The 27,364-nt window shown below is 42.5% G+C and overlaps 1 protein-coding gene across 1 annotated transcript in view; it reads left to right on the forward strand.

The window, feature by feature from the left end:
* Positions 1-27,364, forward strand: part of LOC137375557 (B-cell receptor CD22-like) — a 50,779-nt gene that overhangs the window by 16,248 nt on the left and 7,167 nt on the right. The window contains exons 5-8 of the mRNA XM_068042904.1: positions 6,355-6,633; positions 15,247-15,501; positions 21,182-21,292; positions 23,429-23,490. Coding sequence (XP_067899005.1) covers positions 6,355-6,633; positions 15,247-15,501; positions 21,182-21,292; positions 23,429-23,490 — 707 coding nt within the window. The remainder of the gene's footprint in view (positions 1-6,354; positions 6,634-15,246; positions 15,502-21,181; positions 21,293-23,428; positions 23,491-27,364) is intronic.

The raw sequence follows: 27,364 nt of genomic DNA on the forward strand, positions 1-27,364 counted from the left end.
ATAGCTATAATATCACAATCCCATGTACCGATTCATGCGCTGAGTTCATCTGCCTGACCTGTAAGGCTTCTTGCATTAAATTAAATGCAGTTTAGCCTACCAGACCTTCCACGCTCCCTGTCCTGCCCCTGTCCGGCCTTCCTACTAGACTTGCTTGCTTTAACCTCTACATTTGCCTCCACGATCTCATCGGAGAGACTACTACTTTGGGTCACATTCCCCTGCAAGACGAGTTTAAACCCTCCCGAGTAGTACGAGCAAACCTCCCCGCAAGGATATTGGTCCCCTTCCAGTTCAGATGCAACCCGTCCAGGCTTGTATTCCCTTTCCTACAGAAGATTGAGGAGGATTTAGATGATTAAAGGATTTGATAGCATAAAAAGAAAATCCCACCAGAAGAAATAGAGGCCAGACAAGGAGTTATAACCTTGATATTAGAGCTAGGCTGTGCAGGGTGATGTACGTGAAGTGGTGTTGCTTGTACATATAGCTGGTATAGTGTGTATAGGCCTGTATTGTTATGTCTAGTACCTGAACATGAAGTTGTATACCTGTACCTACAGGTGATGTATTTTATATAAACATGGAGCTAAAAATTGGATAAACCCTGTTAGTGGGCACAAGAATTGCAAAGCATAATTACCCTGCACCCAATGGATGTGATACAAACTTCATGCTGCCTGTTCATCTCCATGATTACATTCTGCAGCCCAGTGCGAAATGTGCTGCTACCTGGCTATACACTCAGCACAGGCCCAGGTTCACACAAGTCAAGCTCCAATTTCATATGAACATACGAATTAGGAGCTGGAGTAGGCTACTCGGCTCCTCGAGCCTGTTCCGCCATTCAATAAGATCATGCCTGATCTAATTGTAACCTCAACTCCAGATTCCCGCCTATCCCTGATAACCTTTCACCACCTTGCTTATCAAGAATCTATCTACCTTTGCCTTAAAAATATTCACAGACTCTGCTTCCACCACCTTTTGAGGAAGAGAGTTCCAAAGACTCATGACCCTCTGAGAGAAGAAGTTTCTCCTCATCTGTCTTAAATGGTGACCCCTTATTTTTAAACAGTGACCCCTAGTTCCAGATTCTCCCACAATGGGAAACATCCTTTCCACATCCACCCTGTCAAGACCCCTCAGGACCTTATATGTTTCAATCAAGTCGCTTCTTACTCTCCTAAATTCCAGCAGATACAAGCCTAGCCTGACCAACCTTTCCTCATAAGACAATCCTCCCATTCCAGGTATTTGCCGAGTAAACTTTCTCTGAACTGCTTCCAACGCATTTACATCCTTCCTTAAATAAGGAGACTAATACTGTACACAGTACTCCAGATGTAGTCTCACAATGCCCTTCATAAATGAAGCATAACCTCCCTACCTTTGTATTTGATTCCCCTCGCAATAAACAATAATCTATTAGCTTTCCTAATTACATGCTGTACCTGCATACTAACCTTTTGCAGTTCATGCACTAGGACACTCAGATCCCTCTGCATCTCAGCGCACTGCTATTTCTCATCATTTAGATAATATGCTTCTTTTTCATTCTTCCTGCCAAAATGGACAATTTCACATTTTCCCACATTATACTCCATTTGCCAGATCTTTTCCCAGATCTATATCCCTTGACAGCCTCCTTCTGTCTCTTCACAACTTACTTTCCTACCTATCTTTGTGTTATCAGCAAATTTAGCAACCATACCGTCAGTCCCTTCATCCAAGTCATTTATATAAATTGTAAAAATCGGAGGTCCCAGTACTGAACCCTGTGACACACCACTCATTGCATCTTGCCAACCAGAAAATGACCCATTTATGCCTACTCTCTATTTCCTGTTAGCTAGCCAATCTTCTATCCATGCCAATATGTTATCCCCTACAACATGAGCTTTTATCTTCCACAATAACCTTTGATGTGACACCTGATCAAATGCCTTCTGGAAATCTAAGTACTGTACATCCACTGGTTCCCCTTTATCCACAGCACATGTTACTTCTTCAAAGAATTCCAATAAATTGGTTAAACATGATTTCCCTTTCACAAAACCATGTTGACGCTGCCTGATTACTTTGAATTTTTCTAAGTGCCCTGCTATATTATCTTTAATAATAGCTTCTAACATTTTCCCGATGACAGATGTTAAGCTAGCTGGCCTGTAGTTTCCTGCTTTCTGTCCCCCTCCCTTTTTGAATAAAGGAGTTACATTGGCTATTTTCCAATCTCATGGAACCTTCCCCGAATCTAGGGAAATTTGGAAAATTAAAACCAACGCATCAACTATCTCACTAGCCACCACTTTTAGGACCCTAGGATGAGGTCCATCAGGAGACTTGTCAGCTCGCAGTTCAAACAATTTGTTCAGTACCACTTCCCTGGTGATTATAATGTTCTTGAGTTCCTCCCTCCCCACCATTTCCTGAATTACAGCTATTTCTGGCATGTTACTTGTATCCTCAATAGTGAAGACTGATGCAAAATATCTGTTCAATTCATCTGCCATCTCCTTATTATCCATTATTAATTCCCCAGACTCACTTTCTATAGGACCAATGCTCATTTGTTAATAAAAGCAAAATACTGCAGATGCTGGAAATCTGAAATAAAAACAGAAAGTGCTGGAAATACTCAGAAGGTCAGGCAGCATCTGTGGAGAGAGAAGCAGAGTTAACGTTTCAGGTCTATGACCTTTCATCAGAACTGGCAAAGGTTAGAAAAGAATTAGGTTTTAAGCAAGCGAAGGAGGCAGCGGGGGATGTTTCCCCTGGCTGGGGAGTCCAGAACCAGGGGACACAGTCTCAGAATAACAGGCAGGCTATTTAGGACTGAGATAAAGAAGAATTTCTTCACTCAGAGGGTGGTGAATCTTTCGAGTTCTCTGCTCCAGAGGGCTGTGGAGGCTCAGTCTTTGAGAATGTTGAAGACTGAGATCGATAGATTTCTAGATATTAAAAGCCTCAAGGGTTACGAGGATAGTGCAGGAAAATGGTGTTGAAGTAGAAGGTCAGCCATGATCTCAATGAATGGTGCAGCAGGCTCGAAGGGCTGAATGGCCTACTCCTGCTCCTATTTCTTATGTGCTTATGTTGAGAGGAGATTTGATAGAGGTATTCAAAATCATGAGGAGTCTGGACAGAGTAGCTAGGGAGAAATTGTCCCAGTTGGTGGAAGGATCGCGAACCAGAGGATCCCGTTTCAAGGTAATTGGTGAAAAAAAGCAATGGTGACATGAGGAAAAACTTTTTCATGCAGCGAGTGGTTAGGATCTGGAATGCACTGCATGAGATTGTGGTGGAGACAGATTCAATCAAGGCATTCAGGAGGGAATTGAACTATTATCTGAAAAGGCAGAATGTGCAGGGTAACGGGGAGAAAAAAGGGGAGTGTCAGTAGGTGAATTGCTCTTTCAGAGAGGCAGCACAGACACGATGGACCAAATGGCCTCCTTCTGTGCTGTAACCATTCTATGATTCCATGATTGTATGATAAACAAGCAGTTGGTATACCCTCTATGTGCAGGTGGTGTGTTGAATATAATAATTTTTCAGTGTCTCTCATATCCCAAGAGCAAATAATATTCAAATTTACTATTAATAAACAATTCAATGAGTATTGCTTCAGATGTACTGAATGACTGCCTCAATTTTTGCTAAAGACGATAATGAAATAGACACTTCACTAGAGGTTGAGTTCAAAATGAATATTAATAAAGGTGGATTTGAAAGAGAGAAATAATTGACAAACTAGCAAAATTTTAAAACTAAATGAGGATAAAGCCCATTCCAGGTGTTATGCACCAATGCATACTCAAGGAGACTAGGGAAAAGATAGCAGAGGCACTATATATATAGATGTAAATAAAACCTAAAGTTCTCGAGAAGAGGAGAGTAGTGCCAGAGCATTGGTGGACAGCTACTATGATTCCTATGTACAAAAAGGGAAATAGAACAAAATCTGGGACCGATAGACCAGTTAGCTTAATGGGAAGTGATAGCAAAGATACTGGAATCTATATGAAAAGAAGTGATAGAAAAGCATCTAGAGACAGAAAATATAACAAAAGTTAGTCAGCGTGGATTCTGAAAGGATAATCCATGCTTAACTAAACTGATGTAATGAAAAGATTAGACAAGGGTAGTGTAGTATATGTCATAAACCTGCATTTTCAAAAGGCCTTTGATAAGGTACCACATAGTAGGCATATGTAAAAGGTCAGGGCATGTGGAATCAGTGGACAAACAGCAAATTGACTAAAAAATAGATAACAGAGAGAAGCAGTAAAGGGTAGTTATTCAGATGGAAGATAGAAGAAGTTTTCCACAAAAATCAGTGTTGGATCACTGCTAGTCATAATTTACGTAAATGATTTGGACTTAGGAACAAGTTACTCGATATAAAACTGTGCACTGTCCTGGTCTCCATCCTACAAAAAGGAAAGAGAAGCACTGGAGAAAGTGAAAAATGATTTACAAGCATGGTGGCAGATCTAAGAGATTACAGCTACTGAGAAAGATTGAACAGGTTAGGAATTCTTTTTTAGAAAAGATAAGACTTCAAGGTGACCTGACAGAGGTTGTTAAAATTATGAATGTGTTAGACAGGACAGATGTGGAAAGAAACAATGTACTTGTAAGAGAATCCAAAACTAGGGACTATCAATACACAAGAATTCAATAGGAAAATAAGGAGACATTTCTTCTCTCAGAGAATAGTTAGAATGTGGAACTCACTACAACCGGAAGTGGTTGAGGCAATTAGCTTAAATGCATAAGAGAAAAGGGAATAGAAAGATACACTGAAAGACTGAGATGACGTAGGTGGAATGTCAGGAGATTCGTGTGGAGTATGGACACCTGCCTTAGATTAGTTGGGCTGAATGGCCTGTTTCTGTGCTCTATATTCTTTATAATTCTATGCAGTAGCATACCTGACACCTATAGGTGGTGTATTTTATATAAACACGGAGAGGTATTTCTGGTACCTAGAGATGATGCACTGTATATGAACAGAAGTGGTATCCCTGGTTATGTATTACGTCTGTATATGCGGAACTGTACCTTGTTGCTACAGTTGGTATATTGCGTATAAACATTGTTACGGCCATGAGCTGAGGGGTTTGGATGGTTCCCACTGTTCAACTCCCACCTCACTGCAGCAAGTGTGTTTTGTTATTAGGGTTTAACCCCTTTGTGTTTTGTTTTGTCAAATAAACTGACAGTGAGAGGTTTTCTTGTAGATTTAAAACAGAAAACCAATTATTTATTGATCAATATCCCTTAACCCGAAATTTTCACAACTGCATCTGTTCATGTAATTGCTCACACACATACACACACAGAAGAGACGGATAAAGAGGAAAAAGGGTAAGCGATGGTAAGTGGGGGGTAGGTTTCGAAGGGTCACGGTAAACCTGTTGAATTCTCTTGGAAGTCAAGTTCTCATTGGTTGCCAGCCGGAGATGTTTGTAGGTTTCTTTCTCGGTTGAAAGTTCAGTTGAAGACAGTGGATCACTTCTAATTCACTGCAGTGTAAGTAGAAATATAGAATTCTACAGCAGGCTGTGTTCCTTCTGGCTAGCTGGATTTTCTCAGCCCCTTTAGCTGGAAACAAGCTTCTTTCTGGATGTCTCTCTTTTCGAGGGCTGCCCTTTTAAGGTAAAAATTTTGTCACATCATTTTCTGGAAGGAGACACTTTGGGCACGCCCATGATGATCACATAATGGCCCAGGATGAGAATAATCTGGTTATGTTTCCACTTTATACCTTCTTTTTTTCAAAAGAACCCATTCAATTCGGGAATATTTCAGGATGGGTGCAATATAGGTTTGAACGTATTCTTTGCTCCTGTCAGACAGTTTGACTATACAAAGGCCAACTATTTTAACCTTTGGTGGCCATTTTGCAGCACATTGTTCACTTTTTAGAAGACAGGTCCATTTTTTAAAAGACAAAGACAATTTTTATAACTCTACAGTTTTAGTCCATAATTTTTCATTGTTGCATGTGTGACAACATGCAGCAGTATTTCTGGTACCAACAGGTGGTGAATTGAGTAAACATGCAGTGGTATCCTTGTAATGACTGGTGTTTTATATAAACATACAGTGGTGTTCCTGCTATTGTGTTGGTGTAATCTAGATGAAGGTGTGACAAACATCTAAATTGTAAGTTGCATGAAATCAAAACCTATCTGCAGTTGCACCTATGACATCCATTATGGTGATTTACACCATTAGCCACAACAGACTCCTCCAATCCTGCATTATATCATCACCCAATGGCTATAATGCATTGTTTCACATTCTTTAAATTTCACGAACCAGTGATTGTTTTTGTACTTCTAGATCCTCCGAAAAACACAGTCCTCCTCGTAAACGGATCACAGGAAGAAATAAAAGAAGGTGATTGCATTACACTTGTGTGTGTTGGCAACAGTTTCCCTGAAGCTAACTATACCTGGTACAAGAAAGATCGATTCACAAATGGAACAGAGGTTCTGAATATTGCGAGTAGCAATATGTTATTTCAAAAAATATCGAGGAAGAATTCTGGATTTTACAACTGCATGGCCACAAACTATTTGGGAAGCAGTCTATCTTCAGAAGTGGAAATTGATGTGCAATGTGAGTATTTGGGTTTTTGTGTTCCCAAAGTTTAAGGGATGTATTTGGAGGGTATGGTAGGGTGATGGCTATATGGTACTGGACCAGGGTTTCATCATGTGCAAGTTGTGATTCAATACAACTGGTAACATTCGAGCTGGCACCAGCAAAAAAAGATGGTGAAACATGTTGAGTTGTTGTTAAAACTCCAGTTGGTTAATTCATGTCCTTTAAAGAAGGGGATTTGCCACTCCTGTTTGCTATGGTCTACGTATGACTACCCCTCACATCTTGAGGTCTTCTGAGCCTGCTCTTTTGAATACAAATTGTTGCTATATTGAGAACTACCCATGAGCCTCTATCAGTATAACTCTATGAGCAGGCAGCAACATGTCTAACAAAGTGGTAGGTTGAAGATTACTAGCTTGAGCAAATGTTGGGAGCTCATCTAATGGGTTTGTATGGCAGGGTGCTGTCTTACACAACAAAACCCCAATTCTCCACAGAAACCAGTTCCTGATATCAAGAGTCAAAGGGTGGAGAGCATCACTCTCACGATAAAACCAAGATCAAGCATAGAATGTATCTCATTTACTGGCAGTGGAGGGGGCCGGGGGCTGGGGGTGGGAATAGCGGCTTTGTATGGGTTGAGTCCGACTTTCACTTTCCTGTTGATGGCACAACTAAAGTATGCAATTTATCCCACAGAGAATCAATTGTGTCATTCCACATCCAATTAGTTCTTGACGGCAACATGTGAAACATCCCCGTGCCTCAAACAAATAACTCAAATTTCTTCTCTGCATTGCACCCAAGAGCTCCAATGCACCTAGCAATAATAATAGGTTACTCTGTTTCATATTGATTTGTTCACACTTAGTTTTGTAATCACAAATACTTCTGGCTTTTCAATTCTGCACTGGGGCAGAAAATGAAACATGGACAAAAGAAGTAGATAAACACCTGTCGTTGTGAAGCAATTTAATTTTGTAATAAAAGGGTAGGTTCTACTTTTTCCCAAACGTTTGTAATATCCATTGCAACCTTTGTTTATACGTTTATTCTATATGAAAAATAATGTTTGCCATCAGTAGACATCAAGATGAAAAGTAGCTTTGAAGAGAAACTGGAACATTCCTTCCTCCTTTCATCTCGTGATGGTGTCAACCTCTCTTAGGTTAGGAGTGGAGAGAGGCTACGCATGGCACAACTCTCTCTTTGCAATTGACAACATTAACTGTAGTGTAAGGCTAGCTGTAGATTGGTAGCATTCTCAATTATAAGTCAGAAACTCATGGATTCAAGTCCCACTCCAGCAATTTGTGCTGACACTTCAGCACAGTAATGAGAGAACACTGCACTATCAGAGGTGCTGTCTTTCAGATGAGGCATTAAACCAAGGCCCTATCTGTCCTTTCAGGTGATCCCATGACACTATATCGAAGAATAATAAGAGGTGTCCTGGCCAATATTCATCCCTCATCTTAGATCATTAAAACAGCAGATTATCTGTTCATTATTATATTGGGGGGTCTTTCTGTGTGAAAGTTGGCTGCTGTGTTTCTTACATTACCAAAGTGACTGCACTTGGAAAGGGCTTAATTGGGATGTCCTAAAGTTGTGGAAGAGGCCAAAGAAATGCAGATCTCTTCTTTTTGAACAAAACGTATGTTGCATTGCAAAGACTAGAGAATAACTGGTTTCAAATCAAATACATCACTGCAGCTATTATTTAAAGGGGCAGTTGTTAAACCACAGATGGTTATGCCATAATTATTATTTCATAGCCCTTTACTACTATTGCACTGCTTCATTGGAGCATCCTCCATGCGTCGTTAATGTGATCCTGTTAATCTTATAAATTATGCCTGGGGTCAGAGGAAATTTGTACAAGTTGGCAACATGCAACGGGCATGGAAAGATCTGCTAGACACCAAGACTATCAGACCATTCACAATCCAGGGTTGCCTCTTGAGTGCTCTTGCACCTTGTACTGTAGAGAGGCCTAAAAGGACTCCCGATCTGTCCAGGAGCTGCAACATAATAATGTTGGACTGTCAAATGGAAAATTGGCTTGCTCTGGACTAGATACATTGCAGCAACTTATCAAGGGTACTTCGACAGCGCGTTCCAAACCTTTACCAACTAGAAGAACAAGGGCAGCAGGTGCAAAGGAAGACCATCACCTCTAGTTTCCCCTCCAAGTCACATAACATACATACCTAGACATATATCACTGTTCCTTCATCATCGCTGAATCAAAATCCTGGATTTGCTTACCTAAGGGAGTACATTCACCACATGGGCTGCAGAAGTTCAAGAGGAAGGCTCACTAGCACGTTCTTAAAGGCAACTAGGGGCAATAAAATGCTGGTCCTGCCAAAGACATCCACATCCCAAGAATGATGAATAAAAACTTCCAGCTTGGTGGAAGATACTGGTCATATTTTTATAAGGAGATAGGCTTTGCCGCTCCAAATTTGGTCATTTTTGGGGACGAACAAGGAACAAATATTGCTCTCATGGATGAGGAGCCATTCCTCCATGATTGGATCACACCTGTTGGTATTAGTTTTTCACTTATTTGTTCTTTCTCCCAGGTAAGTGTAGACTCAGGTCTGAGAGCAGCAGCAACTGTTATCAACCAGTGGATGTCAGAATCATAGTATCGTACAACACAGAAGGAGGTCTTTTGGCCCATCATGCCTGTGCCAGCTCTTTGAAAGAGCTATCCAATTAGCCACACTCCCTTTCCACATATCCCTGCAATTATTTTCCTTTTCAAGTATTTATCCAATTCCTTTTTGTAAGTTATTAAATCTGCTTCTACTACTCCTTTTAAGCAGTGCATTCCAGATAAAAACAGGTTGTTGCATAAAAATTATTCTTGGTTCCAGGGATAGTTAAAAGGTTAGGTTGGAGAAGCTGGGGTTGTTCTGCTTAGAAGAAAAGAAAATGAGGGCAGATTTGATAGAGGTGTACAAGATTATGATAGGCTTGGATAAGGTCGACAAGGAGAAACTGTTCCCATTAACTGCTGGTGCAAAGACTAGCGGACACAGATTGATGATTTTGGGCAAGAAATGCATGGAGGAACTTTTTCACGCAGTGAGTGGTAATGACCTGGAACTCGTTGCCCACGAGGGTGGTGAAAGCAGAGACAACCAATTATTGCAAAAGGAGATTGGATGGACAATTGAAGGAAATAAATTTGCAGGGCTACGGGGATCGAGCAGAGGAGTAGAGGAGTAGGGCTGACTGGGTTGATTGTGGAGAGCCGGCATGGCTCGATGGGCTGAATGGCCTCCTTCTATGCCATAATTGGCTCTATGACTCATCTTCCTTCTAGTTAATTTGCCAGTTACCTGAATCGATGTTCTCTGGTTACTGACCTTTCTAACAGTAGAAGCAATTTCTCTATCAAAACCACACATTAATTTTGAGTGTCTTATTAAATCTCAACTTAATCTTCTCTGCCCTAAAGATAACAATCCCAGCTTCTGTAGTCTCTCCACATAACTGAAGTCTCTCCTGTCTAGTAGCATTCTAATAAATCACTGCAGTGTCTCCAAGGCCTTGAGATCCTTGCTAAAGTGTGATGGTTTGAATTGGACACAAAGGGTTGAATTTTGCCACAAGCGTCGAAAATCCAGTGCCGGCACCGTTTCCAGGTCCTGATCCTGCACATTTCAGTACTGCCTTACTTTTATCAGAGGCAGGCAATAGTAGGCTGCCTCCAGGTTTTCTGTCCAATTAGGTATGGCGGACAGGCTGTGGAAGCGGGAAGGCCAAACAGATCACCAGAAGTGAAGGGCAGCCGGCAGCCCCATTGGGAAGGTTGTGTGTTGCTGATCTGTATGGAGCAGGGGAGGGCAGCACGAGATGGAGGTGCAATAATGATAATGTGTCGGACAGCCAATCCCTCCTGCCCATCACCATCTAAAGGATCTGTCTGCAGGTGAGGCGCATCCATTTGCAAGTCTTTGCAGGCGGATGGCCTGAGGATTGCTAGTTTGGTCCTTCAAAGTTAAAACTTCATATTCATTGGATGGCGCTCTGACCTCCTACTGTGCTCTTGCCTCCTGTGTGTAGGCGAGCTACAGACAAAGCGGGGGCCCTATGCTCCTTCAGCAAAATTGCAATCTGTTCGAGAAATGCTCACTAATTACCTTTGGGGTCATAGACCTGAAGCACTCTGTTTTTCTCTCCACAGATGCTGCCTGACCTGCTGAGTATTTCCAGCATTTTCTTTGTTTGTCTAACTTTGGATGCCCCTTCTTTCTCACTCCTAGGAATGTATTTAGTCTGTTTATGAACTATCTCCCCTTTGAAGGCATCCTGTTGCTCATTTACTGTTTTACCTGCCATACTTGCCAATTTATCTGTGCCAGATCCACTTTCAACTCACTGAATTTAGCCCTATTCCAGTTGAGAATCTTCACCTTTGATTGTTTCTTGTACAGTGATTGCTGAAAAGCTATTATACCATGGAAGCTATCATGGCAAAGCATAATCCTTACGTCACCTGATGTTCATTATCTTTGCAGCATCAGTTATGAGAGGATGATCTGTAGCAGGAATCATGGCTCTTTTCAACCCTTAATAAACAGGCCATCAAGGACAAAGGCGAAGCTCTCATTGCCTCTCAGCCTTAGGTCAGCTAGCTGAGGACAGACCAGGGCCTGGACTCCAGAAGGTCAAAGGGAATAAAGGAACTTCCTGATCTTTGTAATGTGGGTATATGCTATACAGTCTGCCTTTTGGTTGTGGCGTTAAACTGAGGCCCCGTCTACTCTTCCAGGTGAATGTAAAACATCCCGTGATACTATTCAAAGGTGTTCTCCCTGGTGTCATGACTAATATTTATCCTACATTACTAAAAACAGATGATCTGATTATTACCACTTTTCTGTTTGTGGGATTTTTTTAATTTGTTTATGGGATGTGGGTGTCGCTGGCTGGACCAACATTTATTGTCCATCCCTAATTGCCCTTGAGAAAGTGATGGTGAGCTGCCTTCTTGAACCATTGTAGTCCTTGGGGTGTGGGTACACCAACAGTGTTATTAGGAAGGGAGTTCCAGGATTTTGACCCACCAACAGTGAAGGAACGGTGATATAGTTCCAAGTCAGAATGGTGTGTGGCTTGGAGGGGGACTTGCAGGTGATGGTGTTCCCATGCATCTGCTGTCCTTGTCCTTCTAGGTGGTAGAGGTCACGGGTTTGGAAGGTGTTCTCGAAGGAGCCTTAGTGAATTGCTGCTGTGCATCTTGTCGATGGTACATACTGCTACCACTGTGCGTCGGTGGTGGAGGGAGTGAATGTTGAAGGTGGTGGATGGGGTATCAATCAAGCAGGCAGCTTTGTCCTGAATGGTGTTGAGCTTCTTGATTGTTGTTGGAGCTGCACCCATCCAGGCAAGTGGAGAGTATTCCATCACACCCCTGACTTGTGCCTTGTAGATGATGGTCAGGCACTGGGGAGAGAGGAGGTGAGTTACTCACCCCAGAATTCCCAGCCTCTTACTGTATGAAAATGTGCTGCCATGTTTCCCTACATTATAACAGTGACTATACTTCAAAACTACTTCACTAACTGTGAAGCACTTTGGGGTACCCTGAAGTCATGAAAGGTGCTACAGAGATGCAAGTCTTTACTTCCTTCCAGTGCACTTACCTCCTGAGTTCTTTGAGTGATTACAATTGGTGAATTAGCTAAGATGTAACAATGTGCCTGAGCAATGTTATTAGTGATATGTTTCTACATCTATATAATCTAAAGCCTTGAATCATTTGTATTATGGCATCAAAAGTGTCATGCCTGAACGTCTGATTGCAGAGACGTCACTTTTTTTGTCACACTTCAGGGTGTCACACCTCAAAAATCCATCGAGCAATCATGAAGTGATCGACTAAGATGAAATTCAATCTGTTAATTTATCAATCAAGTCTTTGATTAGCTCAATGTGAACGAGTCAAGAGCAGGTTGAATCAATTGGTAAGGAACAAGTTAGCAGCTGAAATGTGAGAAAGAAGAAAATGGATCATTTTTTCCCCCCCTAAAGCTACTCCCTCTGAACTGGTAAATAGCAAAAATCGAACAATCAAATAGCTTGATTAATTTTGTGAACTTGTTTGCAGAATCATCTTAATTTTACAGCTATCTGAAAATGCCAGTATAATTAACCTGTATAAGATCAGCAGCCCATAAAACAGTTAATAGTTCAGCATAAAATACTTCTTGCTCACAGAGTTGTGGCCTAACCCTTTGTTGAGAGCTGCAAGATATGCCCTGGAATGCCTATGCATGCTTGAGGACAAGGAGAGAAAAATCCAACAAGTAGGAAAACACTCATGCCGCAGCTGTGGTACCACTTGATACCTAAATCTTTAATTGTCACTCAGATGTGTAATGGAGGTTTTGCTCATTTTAGTCTGTTAGCTTCGATGTCTCTTAAAATGCTGAAATAAAAAGTAGATAGACATGAAATGGCAGCTTTACTAAGGGAACAATAACAGTGATGAGTCAAGATGGGGAGTATTGAATTATGAAGTAATCATTTTCATACCATTGAAATATAATGAATAAACTTTAAATCATTATTAGATGGTTGAAACTAGATAGAGTGGAGCAAATCAGGATGTTTATGATACCTTGTTAAATGGTTGATGAACTTTGAAGTACTTAAATTGTTAACACTTAATGAAGTTATCAATTGCATGATTTTACAATTGATTAGAGGAAAGCCACACCTAATTGCAGGCATATCAGGACACTGTAGTCTGTGTAAGTTAATGGCTGAAATGAATCAGAATGCAATGAGTTTCATGCGCTGGAAGAATATGCACAGGGCCATAAGGAAAGGGATATAATAGAAAGAGCACAAACAGAACAAAACACAGCAGATTTGAACAAGACTGACTATGCTGTACTGCTGTTCAAAGACTCAGATCCAGTAATACTGACCTTGATTCTACTAACTGTAGCTTGAATACTGTGTGTATGATTGATTCTGCTAATATTACACTAAGACTTATTATACATCGTTGGGGTTGCCAAGCCGAATCACTGACAGGGTAACATAGGGTTGAGCGTCCCCAACATTAGGGAACCTATAACACAGCTTTGGGAAATACTGACTGGGAGCTTTCATTCTCAAATTGGATTTTTTTTTCCTCTCTGCTGATACCTTGCTTCATCCCAATTGGCCGGCATCCATGTCGATCACAGTAAACAGGTCCAACACCTTCCCTCTTCATTTAAGCCAAAGGATATTGTTAGAGCAGCTTCCATTTTGGGTCTCATAAACAAAAAATTTGGAGTTGCAAAGGATTTTCTTTCTGATTTTTAGGGAGACTAACAATTTGCAGAGCATGCCAAGACTTGCTGTTTGTAAGCCCCTCCTCCTGACTGTTCAACTAGCAATGGACTGACAACACAAAGCAGCTATTATAAGCAAGCAACCTAGTTGTGAAAATGTATGTTTCTGATGTAAAATCACCAAATCAACATAAGGCATAGACTTTTGAACTTTATCTGAGATAACTTTTATGAGAAAGGTTGTTTATGTAGCAGCAGCGTATCACATTCACAGATTTTATTTATAAAGTTATGATATCTAAGTGGAACAAATCTATTTAATCATCTGCCTTAACAGCAAGAGTCAATTGAGAAACAGTTCACTGTCTCTTTACAAATATATCTCCAATTCATGTGCATTCTCCCTTCCAATACCACAGAAATCAGCTTGTTACTTCTAATTCCTTATTAAGTATTTTCATTTTCTGAAATATATTTTTATAACCTTTATTTCCCCCTCACCCTGGCTGCCTCCCCAGTTTTCATCCCTACCCTCCCTGATGAGGTAACTTATGCTGAGGCACAGTTGATCAACTACGCCAACTCTTGCTCTTTATCTAAAGTTCTTTCGTACACATGCATATGCATAAACACAGATAGACAGAAAGACACGAATGCACATAACATGGACACATATGTGCACACACAAGCAGACACATGTATACACATACCCACATGAAAAGAAATGGACATTCCAGCTGTGTTTTTTTTTTAACCCAGAGGCTCTGTGGCCAGTTTAGTTTAGTTTAGTGATGCAGCACTGAAACAGGCCCTTCGGCCCACCGAGTCTGTGCCAACCATCAACCACCCATTTATACTAATCCTACTCTAATTCCATATTCCTACCACATCCCCACCTGTCCCTATATTTCCCTACAACCTACCTATACTAGGGGCAATTTATAATGGCCAATTAACCTATCAACCAGCAAGTCTTTGGCATGTGGGAGGAAACCGGAGCACCCGGAGGAAACCCACGCAGACACCGGGAGAACTTGCAAACTCCACACAGGCAGTACCCAGAATTGAACCTGGGTCGCTGGAGCTGTGAGGCTGCGGTGCTAACCACTGCGCTGCTGTGCCGCCCCATGGGGCAGTTCTAGCGCTGTTGCTGTTGTTTTGGCTGAGATTAGTTAATTCAATATGGAAGACTCAAACCCAGGACCTCTTTGGTCTGCATGGTCCAGTGTCAACTTTGGGGAGCGCAGTAACCTGATGAGCCAGCAGTTCATTCTTTCTAAGAAAGATCTCCAATGGGTTTAATTTTCTCTTGCAGACAAACCTGACAAGGTCACAATCAGCCAAGAAGTTCTGTACAAGTGCATTGCTGAGGCCAGTCCTCCTGCAGTCATCACGTGGAAGATCAGTGACGACAGTATAAATCTCACTGATCCCAGGGTCAGTATAATGTCAGAATTCAATGGCACTCATTCAGTTAGTACACTGAGACTGGAAACAACAGCAAGCTTTTGTGTTTCGTGCCTAGCTCAGAATAAGCATGGAGTGTCAGTGACGGAGAGGTGCCCACCTGGTAAGTATAAAAGGTTAACAAAGAGTAAGTACCTCAAATTCATTCATTTTAACTAATCCTTGGATGGTCAGCCAGTCCCAGGAAATTTCAGTATTCCTGGGCTGGCTTTTTGTTTCAAGCTTCAACTCACACACTAAAAACAAACTCTAACATTACAATCATAATTTGTCTCAAACATTGGTAATTACTTTACTTCTGTTACACTCAGATTATACATTTAAAATGAACACTCAAAGAAGTAGTTTTAGAACTATGTGCTGATCTGAGTGGAAAATAATGTTAAATTTAGATTGAAGTATGTTTAGACCACACCTGAAGTACTCACCATGAGAAATTCTGGTCTCCACGTTACCAAAAGAATATTGAAGCACTGACGATTTACATTAGCAGAATTGAGTTGGTGCAACTACCAGAATGAGTAGACTAGAACTCTTCTTTTTTCAGAAAAGAGAAGACTAAGAAGAGGACTAATAGAGGTCTTTAAAATTATGAAGGTGTCCAATATGATGGATGTGGAAAAATTGTTCCCACTTGTGGATGACCCCATAACAAGGAGAGCATAAATATAAGATAGATGTTAACAGATCCAATAACCTACTGCCACATGGAGTGGTTGAAGCAGACAGCATTAGAAACACAGAATCACAGAATGATGCAGCACATCATGTCTGTACTGGCTCTTTGGTAGATCTATCCAATTAGTCCCACTCTCCTCTTTCCCCTGTAAATCCTTTACCCTCAAGTATTTATCCATTCCTTTTGAAAGTGACTAATGAAACAGCTTCCACCGGCTTTTCACGCAGTGCATTCCTAATGACAATAATTCACTGCATAAAAAATGTTTTCCTCGTGTCAGCTCTGGTTCTTTTGCCAATCACTTTAAATCTGTGTCCTTTGGTTACCAACCCTCTGTTACTGGAAACAGTTTTGATTTATTTGCTCTATCAAAACTCCACTTAACCTGCTCTGCTTTAAGGAAAACAATCCTGGCTTCTCCAGTCTTGCTATACAACTGAAGATCTTTATTCGGAACATAGGAATATAGGAACAGGAGTAGGTCATTCAGCCCATCCAGCCCGCTCCACCATTCAACTAGATCATGGATGATCACCTACCTCAATGCCACTTTGCCACACTATCCCCATATCCCTTGATGTCATTAGTATCCAGAAATCTATTGATTTCTGTCTTGAACATTGAGTTGCCACAGCTCTCTGGGATAGAGAATTCAAAAGATTCACCACCCTCGAGTGAAGAAATTCCTCCTCATCTCAGTCTTAAATGCCCTACCCCTTATTCTGAGACTATGTCCTCTGGTTCTAGACTCACCAGCCAGGGGAAACATCCTATCTACATCCATCCTGCTACACACTGTAAGAATTTTGTAAGTTTCAATGAGATCACCTTTCATTCTTCGAAACTCTAGAGAATCGGGGCGGCAGAGTGGCACAGTGGTTAGCGGCGCAGCATCACAGTTCCAGCGACCCGGGTTCAATTCTGGGTACTGCCTGTGCAGAGTTTGCAAGTTCTCCCTGTGACCGTGTGGGTTTCTGCCAGGTGCTCCGGTTTCCTCCCACGGCCAAAGACTTGCAGGTTGATAGGTAAATCGGCCATGGTAAATTGCCCCTAGTGTAGGTAGGTGGTGGTAGAATTGAGGGAAAGTGAGGATGTGGTAGGGAATATGGGATTAATGTAGGATTAGTGTAAATGGGTGGTTGTTGGTCGGCACAGACTCGGTGGGCCGAAGGGCCTGTTTCAGTGCTGTATCTCTCTATGACTAATACAGGCCCAGTTTCCTCAATCTCTCCTCATAGGACAATTCTACCATCTCAGGAATTAGTCTAGTGAACCTCCATTGCACTTCCTCTCTAGCAAATATATCCTTCTTTAAATGAGGAGACCAAACCTGTACACAATACTCCAGGTGTGGTCTCACCAAGGCTGTATACAATTGCAGCAAGACATCTTTACTCCTGTATTCAAAACCCCTTGCAATGAAGACAAACATGCCATTTGCCTTCCTAATTGCTTACTGTACCTGCATGTTAGCTTTCAGTGACTCATGAACCAAGGACACCCAGATCCCTTTGGACATCAACACTTCCCAACCTCTCACCATTTAAGAAATACTCTACGTTTCTGTTTTTTTTCTACCAAAGTGGTTAACTTCACACTTATTCACACTATATTCCACCTGCCATGTTCTTGCCCATTCACTTAGCCTGTCCAAGTCCCCATGAAGCCTCCTTGCATCCTCCTCACAACTTACATTCCCACCTAGTTTTGTGTCATTCGCAAATTTTGAAATATTACAATTGGTCCCTCCATCCAAATCATTTTATAGATTGTGAACAGCTATGGCCCCAGCACTGATCCTTGTGGTGTCCCTCTAGTAACAGCCTGCCATCCTGAGAATGACCTGTTTATTCCTACTCTCTGTTTTCTGTCTGTTCACCAAGTCTCAATCCATAGCAGTACATTACCTCTGATCCCATGTGCTCTAATTTTGTTCACTCACCTCCTGTGTGAGATCTTATCAAAAGACTTCTGAAAATCCAATACACCATATCCACTGGTTCTCCTTTACCTATGCTGCAAGTAACATCCTCAAAAAACTCCAACAGGTTTGTCAAGCATGATTTCCCTTTCATAAGTCTATGTTGGCTCTGCCCAATCATATAATTATTTCCTTTATAATAGATTCTAATATTTTCCCTACTACTGAAGTCAAACTAACAGGTCTGCAGTTCCCCGTTTTCTCTCTGCCTCCTTTCTTAAATAATGGGGTTACATTTGCTACTTTCCAGTCTGCAGGAACCTTTCCAGAATCTATGGAATTTTGAAAGATAAGCACCGATGCATTGCATTATCTCTATAGCCACCTCCTTCAACACTTTGGGATGTACTCATCTGAGCCAGGGATTTATCAACCAATCCAGTTAATTTTTCGAGTACTAACTCTTTATTAATACTAATTTATTTCAGTTCCTCATTTTCACAAGTCCCTTGGTTCCCTAGTATTGTTGGGAGATTTTCTGTATCTTCCTCCCTGAAGACAGACACAAAGTAGTTGTTTAGTTTTTCTGCCATTTCCCTATTCTCCATTATAAATTCTCCTGTCTCCGCCTGTAATGGACCCACATTTGCCCTTGCTAATATTTTCCTTTTCACATACCTAAAGAAGCTTTTACAGTCCACCTTTATGTTTCTCTTATTGTTGCATTTCAGCTAGGCTTGATGCATATGTGGCAAAGAAGGGAATAGAAGTTTTTGGGATTAGAATGGCAAGAGGCTTGTATGGAGTATAAATGCTGGCATAGAACAGTTAGGCTGAATGACCTGTCTCTCTCCTATACCTGCATGCTAACTTTTAGTGACTCATGAACAAGGACACCCAGGTCCCTTAAGTAAGGAGCAACCCGGAACAGGCCAAATTCAAGGCAACAAACTGTAGATCCAATTTTTGACTGCTGTTCATTTCACGGTCAGCTCCATCTAGGAGATGGGGATTGGTGGACTTACTTCTACATCATAGGGAATCCCATATCTACTGTAATATCCTCAAAGAAGTCAAAGATGTTTGTCAGATCCTCTCCATCTATATCCTTTTTGGCTGCCTTTAATTAAAGCTGTAGAATAAGGTTCTGACAGAGTTTATGTTGGAGACCATGACAGCAACCCCTCCCACTGTAGTGATGATGATGTAACAGTCACATGGTAATGGGCTTTGGGAGAAGAGAGTAGCAGCATGAAGGATGCTAGCTAGCGAAGCTTGTGGAGAGTGTAAATAGTGATGTGTAAAAAACAAGAATTATTAGTTGACCTTATTCAGACTCCAAGACTTTATCAAGAATGCCCTAACTATGCTACTACTACAAAAACACACAGCAAAAATGATAACTTCTTCAGGCAATTCTTTGATCTATTGTTTAGAATGAGTTACATTTTTGAAACCCCATTGATGTTAAAGTAACGAGCTATAGTTATCTGGAGTTTTTTTTAACATTTGTTCATGGGATGTGCGCATCGCTGGCTAGGCCAGCATTTATTGCCCATGAGAAGGTGGTGATGAGCTGCCTTCTTGAACCATTGCAGTCCTTGGGGTGTAGGTACAACAACAGTGCTGTTAGGAAGGGAATTCCAGGATTTTGACCCAGCGACAGTGAAGGAATGGTGATATAGTTCCAAGTCAGGTTAGTGTGTGGCTTGGAGGGGAACTTGCAGATGGTGGTGTTCCAATGCATCTGCTGCCCTTGTCTGTCTCGGTGGTCGAGGTTGTGGGTTTGGAAGGTGCTGTCAAAGGAGCCTTGTTGAGTTGCTGCAGTGCATCTTGTAAATGGTACACACTGCTGCCACTGTGCGTCAGTGAATGTTGAAGTGGTGAATGGGGTGCCAATCAAGTGGGTTGCTTTGTCCTGGATAGTGTCGAGCATCTGGAGTGTTGTTGGAGCTGCATTCATCCGGGCAAGTGGAGAGTATTCAATGACACTCCTGACTTGTGCCTTTAGATGGTGGGCAGGCTTTGGGGAGTCAGAAGGTGAGTTACACGCCACAGAATTCCCAGTTTCTGACCTGCTGTTGTAGCCACAGTATTTTGTGGCTGCTCCAGTTCAGTTTCTGGTCAATGGTAACCCCTAGAATGTTGATAGTGGGGGAATCAGCAATGGTAATGTCATTGAACATTAAGGGGAGATGGTTAGATTCTCTCTTGATGGAGGTGGTCATTGCCTGGCAGTTGTGTGGCACAAATGTTATTTGCCACTTATCAGATCAAGCCTGGATGTTGTCCAGGTCTTTTTGCATCTGCTTCGTTATCTGAGCAATTATCCCATCTATTGGAGTAAAGCTGCTACTTTTGGCTGCAGAAGCTCACTAATGGAAGATTTTTCAATGATAATTGGCAGTTTTCTTTCCTCCTTTTTTATTCTTCTTGGGATGTGGGTGTTTCTGGCAAGGCCAGAATTCATTGCCCATCCCCAATTGCTCTTGATCAGAGTCAACCACATTGCTGTGGGTCTGGAGTTATAGGTAGGCCAGACCAGGTAAGGACAGCAGATTTCCTTTCCCTAAAGGGCATCAGTGAACCAGATGGGTTTTTAATGACAATCAATGATTGTTTCATGACGCCATTACTGAGACGAGTTTTCAATTTCAGATTTTAAGTAATTGAATTTAAATTCCACAAACTGCCGAGATGGGATTTGAACCCGTGTGATCAGGGCATTGGCCCAGGCTTCTGGATTACTAGTCTGGTGACATTGCCATTATGCCACTGTCTCCCCCATTCCCCAAATATTATATTTGCAATCATATTCAACATCCTTTGATTATTTTTTTACTGTTCAGACTGAAAATCCAGACTGAAAAATGGTATGACTTATAAAGTCCATTGCTATGTTGCCTTGGCATGCAGGCTGGGTCTGTGGTGGTGTTGGTGGGCAGGTTGGGCTGGGGTGGGCAGGAAAAGGTGGAGGAAGGAGGTAGATGTTCCTCCTTCCAATGATATAAACAGAAAGGTCAACATGAGTATGGATTCTATCTTGTACTCATTCCTACCTTTCTAGTTTAGTTATCGACAGGATGGATTCCATTTCACTCCTGCGATCATTACTTCCATGTGTAAGGTACTCAGCCGAGTGCGTCTCACCTAACTCTACGCTTTTGCCATTTTGATCGGTAGGTTCGTTTACAAAGTCGTTGCTTCTAGCTGTTGGGGTCATCGCCAGTGGAGTGGTTGTAATCATCATTTTTGTAATTGTTGCATGGAAAAAGAAGAAGCAAGTGATTGAAGGTAAATTTGCTGCAATGCTAGTGCTACTCTCACCCTCTGGGTCACCAGCTCCCAGGGAGCATTTCAAGTAGGCCTCAAGCCCCCTTCATTTGTATATGCAAAGCACGTAAAATCTGCTTCAAGTGTGGGTAAAGGACGCCTCTCGTTTGACCTCACCAAACATGGCAGTGTTGCACTTCCGGTCAGTGATAGCCATGGTCACTTTTGCTTCTGGGTCACCATCTTAAGGGCTCAAGTCTCACACCAGGCCCACACCAGGCATTTGGGTACATCATCTAAGTGAATGGATTTTGTTCTTTGTTAATTTAGTCAAACACGGTAAAGGGAGGGACATGAAATGTGGATGATATTTGGGGATCTGCTCATTAGTATGATGTGCAATATTCCCTTTCATTTTTTGACTCATTAATGATTGAAAGGTCTGTCATCAGAGCCATCTTGAATTCTTTCAATCTGAGGAATGCTTTAAAAGGCTGTAGCTCTGAATGAAGATCTAAACACTGTGGAAATTCATGAGCTACAACATCACATCAGGAAGGACTGTGAGAGACTATGGGCTGAATTTTTCGGAGAAGCTGTTGCCAGGGGCAAAAGCAAGCGGTGGCCCTGCTCTGGCGGGCAGTGGGACACTGGGGTGGCATTTTGCTTCTGCCAGCCTGTTAACTGGCCGCTGCTAGTGCAGGCGTCCAATTGAGGACAGTGGTCTGCCCCTAAGAAATTCCGGCCCAATCAGAGGGCTGGTAGCTCAACAGCTTCGGCAGCACCACCGCTAGCAGTGGCCGTTACTGAGGCTGCAACACCAGAGAGAGGGCACATCAGTGGCCGGGCACCCTTGAGGATCAGGTAGATATAGGGAGGAAGCCAGGGCCAGGCAAGCAGGCCCCTTCAATCGTGGGGGGTGTGGTCATGGTGCGCCATCGCTGCAGAGGGCAGCTGTTGTCGCCGGGGAACCACTTCATGGGCCAAGGAGCACCCATCAAGGAAGACCCCCGCCAGGAACATGCTGGAAGGCCGCCAGGGTTTACTTTGCAGTCTCTCCATGCCGCCGTGGCCTCTCCTCATGCAGGCAAAATGTCCGCAGGGGCTGGAAGTGGCCCTTAACTGGCTCTATTAGCCACCTGGTGGGCAGCCGAGCCACTGAGGTGCCCACTGCTGGCAATATGCCATGGCGGTAGAATGCCATCAGGCTCCGGTCCCGACGCCTTTCCCACCATATTGCCAGCCCTGCTGCCTCCCAGCCCAACCCCAGTGTGCCTGAAATATCCAGCCCTATTTCATTGAAAACTTTTAATGCTTGTGAAACTTTGTAAGAAGTAGGTTCTAAAGAGGGAACTCTTACGCTTTGTAAACTGATTGTTTTTAAATATAGTTTGCTCAGTGTCTCACTACTTCTATGTACTATTCAACTTGTTCTTTTAAAAAATTTCGACTGTGAGCTAGAAAGTAGCACACACTGAGGTAGATCTTGACTTTGTACGATGGTGTAAAACACATGACAGTGAGTTGGCACCCTGCTTTACATCGCTGCAGGTTTTATTCCCATTTAAGTTAGTGCAAATACAAATGGGCAAATAAAAACATAGAGAGATGTGTTAAATAGGCTGTTGACTCACTATCACCCATTTTATACTGTTGCACTAAGTCAAGACCTACCCCACTGTTGGCAGTGAAGAATAAGACCAGACATGTGCATGAACTCAGGAGTTAGGATTATTTACAAAGTGAATTTGGAATATCTGGTGATATATGTCGACTATAAAAGAGAAAGCTGAGGGCTGACCTGATGGAGGTCTTTCCAACTATGAAGGGGTTTGATAGGATAGACATGGAGAAGATGTTTCCACTTGTTAACTATAAATATTAGTAATGAACTTCATTTAGCTGTATAAGACAGTCACCAAAAAAAATCCAGTGAGGAATTCAGGAGAAACTTCTTTGTTCAGAGACTGGTTAGAATGTGGAACTTTGTACCAGATGGAATAGTTGAGGCAGGTCAGAGAATTGGGGCTAGGAGATTGTAGTTTTAAGTCCAGTACACATTCCCTTCAAGAGTGGGTTTTTTTCCTGGGGGCAAAGGTGCATGGGAGATACCTTTTGATGTTTACTTATTAATTGTTTGCTTTTATATTGTCACAGGGCAAGAGTTGGAAAGTGAGTCCCAACCAGTGATCTATACTGAAGTGCAGACACCAAAGAAGGTTTGTAAAAGTGCTTCCAATTAAGGCAGCCCCTTTTCTTTGCATTAGTGTAGCACCTCTGATGTAGAAAATCATCCCAAATCACTTCACAGAGAGGGGAGATAATAATTGATACGAGGAATGGATGCTGAGCTTAAGATGATCGTTAACAAGATGAAAAGGCTGTTAAATGGTGGGGACTGAAGAGGAAAGGTTGAGATGTTTATTTATTTATTTAGAGATACAGCACTGAAACAGGCCCTTCGGCCCACCGAGTCTGTGCTGACCATCAACCACCCATTTATACTAATCCTACACTAATTCCACATTCTTACCACATCCCCATCTGTCCCTATATTTCCCTACCACCTACCTATACTAGGGGCAATTTATAATGGCCAATTTACCTATCAACCTGCAAGTCTTTGGCATGTGGGAGAAAACCGGAGCACCCGGAGGAAACCCACGCAGACACAGGGAGAACTTGCAAACTCCACACAGACAGTACCCAGAATTGAACCCGGGTCGCTGGAGCTGTGAGGCTGCGGTGCTAACAACTGCGCCACTGTGCCGTCCTTTAGAGAGGGTGTTCCAGATAGTCCGGGCAGTGGGAGGGGGCAATCCACAAAAGGCTAGAGTCAGAAATCTGAAGGGTGTAGGAGATGTTGGGATGGAAGAATTGTGGAGGTAGGATAGAGTACGGATGTCAGAGGCATTTGAAGACAAGGGCAAGGATTTTAAATTTACTGTGTGGGGATTGCTGGATTTAAAACGACCAAGGTCCATCCAGTTTACCTTCTACAATTCTGGTAGTCACATGATACTAGGAAAATGAGTTGTTAACTAATAATGTCGACCAGACTCTACTATTCATTCTACACCAGACCCAGATATGAGGTGAGTGATGCAGAGCTTTGGGAAGCATAGGTTAAAATTATCTGTTGCTCCCTCAAATGCTACACTTCAATTATCTGTTACTTTCCACCAGTTGCAACTGGATGATGATCAGGAGCAGTATATCTTTCACTTCCTAACCTAGGGATACTGAAAGCAATGGTAGCTCCCTACCCCTGCCTCCCACTGCTGCCTTGTGAGTGTGATCAGCAAACTCAATAACAGATCAACAACTAAAATAAAAGCAAAATACTGCAGATTCTGGAAATCTGAAACAAAAGCAAGAAATGCTGGAAATACTCAGCAGGTCTGGCAGCATCTGTGGAGAGAGGAGCACAGTTAACGTTTCAGGTCAGCGACCCTTCATCAGAACTGACAGATATTAGAAATGTAAAAGATTTTAAGCAAGTAAAGCAGGGGGTGGGGCAAGAGATAACAAAAGAGAAGGTGTTGATAGGACAAGGCCCCAAACGCTCCTTTCAGGTGAAGCAGGGATTTACTTGTACTTTTAATTTAGTATACTGTATTCGCTGCTCACAATGTGGTCTCCTCTACATTGGGGAGACCAAACGCAGATTGGATGACCACTTTGCGGAAAACCTCCGCTCAGTCCGTAAGCATGTCCCCGAGCTTCCAGTTGCTGGCCATTTCAACACCCGCCCCCACCGCTCTCATGCTCACTTCTCTGTCCTGGGATTGCTGCCGTGTTCCAGTGAACATCAATGCAAGCTCAAGGAACAGCATCTCATTTACCAATTAGGCACACTACAGCCTGCCGGACTGAACATTGAGTTCAATAATTTCAGAGCATGACGGGCCACCCTTTTTATGTTTAGTTATTTTTTCTCTTTTTTATTTGGTTATTTTATTTTTGTTTGTTTAGTTTGTTTCTGCTGTGCCTACCCACAGTTTCTGGGTTTTTTTTATGTTTGTGCTTGGAGTGCTTTGTGCTTTACAGTCAATTCACACCCTCTCTGTACTAACGCTTTGTCTTTCACCACACTATTAACATAACGTTTGCCTTTGTTCCATGACCTTCTGGTCAGTTATTCTCTGTGACCTTGTCCTATCAACACCTTCTCTTTTGTTATCTCTTGCCCCACCCCCGCTTTACTTGCTTAAAACCTTTTACATTTCTAATATCTACCAGTTCTGATGAAGGGTCACTGACCTGAAACGTTAACTCTGCTTCTCTTTCCACAGATGCTGCCTGACCTGCTGAGCATTTCCAACATTTCTTGTTTTTATAACAGATCAACAACAACTTGCTTCTATTTAGAGTCTTAGACATAGTAACCACTCCAAGGTACTTCAGGGAAGAGAAAAAATGAATAGTCAGCAGAGCTAGGGGAGATGACGGAAGGCATAGCCTAAAAGATATTTTTTGAGAAGGTACTTAAAGGTGGGGAGTGATGTAGATAGAAATAATAGGCGGGAAAGAAATTTCAGAGAATAATGCAAGGAGCTGAAGGTTCTGCCAATAATGGTGCAGCAGGGTAGGATAGATAGAAGGCTGGAGTCAGAGGGCTGGAGGACACGAGTTCACAGAATCATATAGAACAGGAGAAGGCTATTAAGCACATCATGTCTGTGTCGGCTCTTTGAAAGAGCTATCCAATTAGAATTAGAATTAGAATTAGAATTAGAACATTACAGCGCAGTACAGGCCCTTCGGCCCCCGATGTTGCGCCGACCTGTGAAACCATCTGACCTACACTATTCCATTTTCATCCATATGCCTATCCAATGACCACTTAAATGCCCTTAAAGTTGGCGAGTCGACTACTGTTGCAGGCAGGGCGTTCCACACCCCTACTACTCTCTGAGTAAAGAAACTACCTCTGACATCTGTCCTATACCTATCACCCCTCAACTTAAAGCTATGTCCCCTCGTGTTTGCCATCATCATCCGAGGAAAAAGACTCTCACTATCCGCCCTATCCAACCCTCTGATTATCTTGTATGTCTCTATTAAGTCACCTCTCCTCCTCCTTCTCTCTAACGAAAACAACCTCAAGTCCCTCAACCTTTCCTCGTAAGACCTTCCCTCCATACCAGGCAACATCCTAGTAAATCTCCTCTGCACCCTTTCCAAAGCTTCCACATCCTTCCTATAATGCGGTGACCAGAACTGCATGCAATACTCCAGGTGCGGTCTCACCAGAGTTTTGTACAGCTGCAGCATGACCTCGTTATTTCTACTTCCCTACTCTTTCATCATTCCCTACGAATTTCTCCTTTTCAAGTATAGATCTAATTTCCTTTTGAAAGATACTATCAAATCTGCTTCTTCCACCCCTCCAGGCAGTGCATTCCCAATCCTAACAACTCGCTGCTTAAAACAGGTACTCTTCATCTACCCCTCTCCTCAGTTCTTTTTCCAATTATTTTAAATCTGTGTTCTATGGTTACCAAGCCTCCTTCCGCTGGAAACAATGTCTCCCTATCAACGCTAGCTGTACCCCTCATGATTTTGAACATCTGTATCAAACCTCCCCTGAACTGTCTCTGCTTTAATGAGAACAGTTCCAGCTTCTCTGATTTTGCTACATAATGCCTTGGGACAGAAGAGTCCAAGCAGATTGCAGAGGCAATAACTTATATTGTCATAGAAACATAGGAAATAGGAGCAGGATTAGGCCACTCAGCCCTTCAGGCCTGCTCCACCATTCAAAAAAGATCATGGCTGATTGTCTAATTCAGTACAAAGTGACTCTTGACAATGCAGTCGGCCGCTGATGTCATCAGACTGCACCAAGCTGCACACATGCACAAACGAGCTGCTGCTCTCTGCTCATGTGCAGCGTTCCACATTGCCAGGACTGGTTGGCATATGCGCAGATGACGTCATTGCGTAATGCGGGGAAGCGGGGAGAGATCGGGGGGACAGCGAGGAGAGAGCAGGGGGACAGAGGGGGGGGAAGTGAGGAGAGAGCAGTGGGGGGGGGGGGGGGAGGAAGCGGGGAGAGCGCGGCTGAAGATCTTTGTGGCAACGGGTGCA

The sequence above is a fragment of the Heterodontus francisci genome, chromosome 12 (genome assembly GCF_036365525.1).
Source record: "Heterodontus francisci isolate sHetFra1 chromosome 12, sHetFra1.hap1, whole genome shotgun sequence".
NCBI classification, from domain to species: domain Eukaryota; kingdom Metazoa; phylum Chordata; class Chondrichthyes; order Heterodontiformes; family Heterodontidae; genus Heterodontus; species Heterodontus francisci.